Source organism: Lutjanus erythropterus, chromosome 11 (assembly GCF_056507025.1).
Source record: "Lutjanus erythropterus isolate fLutEry1 chromosome 11, fLutEry1.hap2, whole genome shotgun sequence".
Lineage (NCBI taxonomy): Eukaryota > Metazoa > Chordata > Actinopteri > Lutjaniformes > Lutjanidae > Lutjanus > Lutjanus erythropterus.
In genome coordinates this window covers 40167431-40172500 of record NC_139327.1, presented here as the reverse complement: position 1 = coordinate 40172500, position 5070 = coordinate 40167431, and the positions used below count along the sequence as shown (strand labels likewise).

At 37.4% G+C, this 5070-nt stretch overlaps 1 protein-coding gene across 4 annotated transcripts in view; it reads left to right on the top strand.

Moving 5' to 3' along the window:
- LOC146319561 (arrestin red cell) overlaps positions 1-1194 on the top strand; it is a 31630-nt gene extending 30436 nt beyond the window's left edge. For 2 of the 4 annotated variants that reach the window (XM_084730127.1, XM_084730129.1), the window contains one exon: positions 820-1194. In XM_084730127.1, coding sequence (XP_084586253.1) covers positions 820-907 — 88 coding nt within the window. In that variant the 3' untranslated portion in view covers positions 908-1194. Of the gene's footprint in view, positions 1-816 lie in introns of all 4 variants that reach the window. The other 2 variants (XM_084730126.1, XM_084730128.1) reach the window with 1 other exon arrangement.
- The last annotated feature ends 3876 nt before the right edge of the window (positions 1195-5070 follow it).

The window sequence follows — 5070 nt, the reverse complement described above, 5'->3', positions numbered from 1 at the left end:
AAGCTTAATTTTAGGGCCACAACTATGTTATTTTCATTGTTGAATAATTTGATGATTATTTTCTCAATTAAATCAATCATTAATAATTATCATTAATTAATCCTGTCTTTTGGGAAAAAAAGGTCCAAACGTGGTTTTCAAGTCTTTCCTGTAATGATTATTTTCATTATCAATCAATCTGTTGATCATTTTCGTGATTAACTGATTTGTTGTTTGATCCATCAAATGTCAGAAAATGATGACAAATATCTGACATCCTCAAAAACCAAAACGAAACCAGAAAATATTCACGTTTAAGAAGCTAGAACCTGATCATCTTTACCTTTTCTGTCTTAAAGAAAACACTCAAACTGTTAAATCGATTTTCAGAATACTTGGTAATTAAGTTAATAATCGATTAATAAACAATTATTGGAATTAATTGTTGCAGCTTTACTTAATTTATCACCTCAGCTGCTTTCATCCTTTGGAGCACACGACGTGTCATCAGTCATCACCTGTATGATCAATAATTATCGATCAGTATCGATCAATATGAAACTTCACTGTCATGAACCCAGGCCTCATATATTGTTCCTGTTTTTATATTTCTCCTCTTGATAGTCTTCCTATGTTTATTTTTGTATTCCTTTGTTTACATTGTTCATATGTTTATATTTCTTCTTCTTTATATTTTTATATTTTACATTTTTTAATTGATGCTTCTTTGTTTTTATGAACCATTTTGCTGCGAATATTTTCTTTTCTTTTCTCTTCTTATATTGATCTTTTCTTTTTTCTTACCTTTTCTTGACGAACCGTCTGTTTGTCTCTCAGCAGCATCTCCCAGGACGACGACTTTGTGTTCGAGGACTTCGCCCGCCTGCGGCTCAAAGGCGTCGTGGACGACAAGGACGAGGACTGCTAGGAGCCCGCCAACCTCATCATACGCTTCGAAACCACCACACACACACAGACACACAACACACACAGACACACACTCCTACACACGTTACATTCCCCGGTGGAGGGGATGGACGAGGGCACGTTTGGACGGAGGCCTCGCGGGGGCGTCGGTGGTGTTCTTCCTCTCTTGCTTCAGCCATTCATCACGCCGCCGCCATTTTTTGCCGCCGTCTTCTCCATCTGTCTCCTCTGTTTCTCTTTTGCTGAAGGTTGAAGAAAAAAAATAAAAAGTCGAGCAGCTGCAGGACAGATGTTGGCAGCGTTTGATTCTGTGTGGGCGGGGCGTTCAGGTGTGGGTGGGGCTCGTGAAGAAACGACAGATTGTGCTAGAAAAGAAAAAAAAGTCGTGTTCTTTTAGTTTGAAATCTTTTTTTGAATGTCGACCGTTTCCACGGCGACCGTCACCGTCTTGTACAAACAGAATATATATTTGAAACATAGAAAAAACTAATCTTGTACGAGCAGTCGAGGTCTGTGTTGAGTGGTGATCGCCGTTTTTCTTCGAGTAAATACTGTAGATGCTTTTTACATCATGGCTGCGAGGGGAGGAAACGCACGCACACACACACATACACACACACACACACACACACACACACACACACACACACACACACACACACACACACACACACACACAGTCACAGCAGTCTTACAGGCGACTGAAGCTCGATCTCACCAGCATCCACTGTCTCTCCCGCTCTTGTCACGCTCTGAACGCCGTCGTCCATTTTGTAAAAATGTTTGTCGTGTCATCGCGGGTTTCTGTTGAAGAACGTTTCCAGCGTCGATGGAGTTGTTTCATTTCATCTAAAACACTTTCACATCTTTCTGAAGCTAAACAACATGTTGGCTTGTGTTCAGTTTTGATTTCTGTCTCCAAATTCAATAAAAATAAAAAACAAAAACAGCCCACAAATAAATAATCTGATTTTAAAACCAGACATGAAAGGGTCCGATTGAAAGCCAGGAGCGTTTTTCTGTTTGAGACAAGACTTTGTAAAAATTAAATAAAATGGTTTCTGGATATGAAACAAAGTTTATATAGAAACACAAACACACAAAATATTAAGTTAGTATCTCAGAATAATGGCAACGAACCAGAGAAAGAAAAACTTCGTGTTACAACCAAACATTTCACCTTTTAACAACATGTTCTAAATGAAGTTAGAACATGAAGTTATTTAACTTTAACTGTTCTAACAGTCTTCACAGTTTGTTATATGAGATAAGATAAATAATATACTGTTACAACATAAGTTTGTTGTAATAATGTGAAAATATCTCATGATAACATGATACTAAGCTGTTTTTCAGTTTCTCATTATGACTTTTGAATTTTTTTTTTTTTCATTTTTCATCAGATTTGCAGAAACAGGCCGAGTGTTCGTGTTGTTTGTTTCCACTGAAGCTCTTTAGAAACGAATCACAAACATTCAGTTTGATTTTTAGACCTCAGCTCACCTGCGTCTGGTCTGAGGGTTTAACGCTTTAGCAGTCAGGGAAGATAAAAATAAGCTCCAGTCAGACATCAGGACGTCACTTTCATGTCCCTGTTTTTGTCTCCGTCAGCACTCTTTACTTTTTAATAATGATGTTTCAGGTGTGAGTTTTTGAGTGAAAGTTGTCCACCAGCTGCAGTTTGTAAAATTCATTCTTAAAAACACCAAACCATCTACTTTTTTAGATGCCTAAAGAAAAACTCGATCACGCTGGAATCGTTTTTTAAACTCGGATCAAACTTTAGACCCGAGTCGGACCTCGAGTCACTGTTTGGATATTTGACCTTTGTCTGGTTTAAACCGGTCTGGTTTCTGACAGTGGAAGTGAAACAGAGCAGCTCTTAGATCTGTTCTTCTGATGTTTGAATAAAACCAGTAGAAACAGACTTTACTGCTCAGAGACACAGAGCGGTTTTCTGAGACAGTCTGTGACTCGGTCCCTCCGGGTTTAAACGATCAACCTGTCATCAGCTTGTTAAAGGGAAATACTGCTGTTTTTTTGTTTATTATATTTTCGTCTCTCTGTTAAAAAAAAATCCCATTGACCCAAATAGACTTTGACCCAAATAGACTTTGACCAAAATACACATGGTGTTTATTTGTGAAGGATCGAGCTGCGTTGTGCCTTCTAGATCTCACTGTTGCCAATAAGACCATATCTTTTAATTGCCAGTCCTTTCTTTGTTTTCTTAATTTTTCATTTGATTTTGTGGCTAATAACAGCTGAATTATGTCTGTCGTCACCATGACAACAGAACAATTCAGTCAAGTGAAGAAGGTCAAGAGACATTTGAAAACCTCTCGAACACGTCAGACGTTGTGTTGAGATGTTTTTCTTTTTTACTTCCTTTCTGGTAAAAGTACAACTTAATAATAATATTCAAACCTTTTCTTGTAAAGAAAAACTTGAAAAACGTTTTCCTCTCAAATTACGGCTCTTTGTCTTAGAAATGATAATTGTATTGTTGACATTATTCTTCAGATGTCATGCCTTTAAAATCATAACATTGCCTTTTATTCCTGGAATATTCACAACTCTTTTCATAAAAAATGCAAATTTAATCTTGTAGATCACAACTAATTCTTTAGACTTTTATTGACTTTGCACTTGCAAATGTTTTTTTGTAATCCTGTTATCTTGAGATCTTGAGTTAATAAATTTGTATCAGGATAGCAAAGTTTGTTTTCTCGTGATAACCGGTTGATTGTTTTATTACCTCAGCATAACAAATCATTTTCTCGTCATAACTGGTTAATTTGTTATCTTGAGATAACGAGTTTGTTTTCTTGAGAAATCTGATTATTGTTACCTCGATTTTTCTCCTGATAACAGGTTAATTATTTTGTTATCTTCAGATAACAGAGGTCGCTGTCTTGTTTTAAAGGGGTTCATTATTTTGTTTTCTCAAGAAAACAGATTCTTTTATTACCTCTACATACTTTATTGTTTTCTCTTGATGACAGGTTAATTGGTTATCTTGGTATAACGAAGCTTGTTGTCTTGTGATAACAGGTTAATCTCATCATCTCGAGAAAACTAGCTTAGTCATCTTGTGATAACGGCATTAAAAAAATATTTGCAAGTCCATTTGAAATATTTCAGCTAAATTCTCTCAGATCTCTTTTTCCCTCTCTGACTCTCGATGCCATGTGACAAAGTATCATATAAACATAAAGCAGAAATGACCAAATTAAATGTGATGAAAGTGCCATGAAACCTTCGACAGCCAATGAAAACACTAAACAGAGAGAAGTGATGACAATGAGCCAATCAGCAGCAGTGTTTCCCTTCAGATCCACCACATGAAGCTCCTCCTGCCTCCTCTTCTCCTCAAACATCCTTCATCGTTTCAATTTCACTTTTCTTCAGTCAAACTCCGACATGATGTGAAGGACTTCAGCAGCTCAGCAGGGTTTTCTTATCCTCCTCCTCCTCGCCTTCATCTTTTCTCTGTGCGTTCACTCTTTAAAAACAGATGGCTGAAAGTAGTTCAGGACTTTTCCAACATTCGTTCGTCACCGTCAGATCTGTCTCTTAATGAGTTCTGTGTTTATTTTCCCCAAAAAGCTGCACGGATCAACATTTCACACGACACAAGAGCACTGCACTTTCATTGGACGAAACAAACCCACAGAACTGCAGACGTTATCGTTACTTTTTTGCTTATTTCAGGAGACAAAGAAGAAGAATGTTGATCTTTTTTTGACACTTGGCCATTTTTCAAAATTGTTTGTTGTGTTTTTGACAAAGTTTTCAAGGCTTCACACAAACCAACAAACTTCTTTTTTTTATTATTATTTTAAATCTAAAAACTGCCAAACTTCCCGCCCTTCCTCCTTCGCTCAGTCAGTCACTGAAGCTGCGACCGTCACCCAGAAGGGAAGAAGCAGAAGAAGAAGAAACGGAGCATGTTTTTAATCTTTTTGGTTTTAATTTTATTTTCCAAGCAGTGCTGTGAATCGTACGAGCTGTGATTCTGTCCTTATTTTGTCGTGCATATGTGGGGTAACTTTGCTAAGTGTGAAAATATTTTGACAAGTGCCACGCCCCGGCCTGTGCGATGCTTACCATAATGTCTATAAAACAGGACGTGATTTCTGCTGGTGGGACGAACACCAGAAA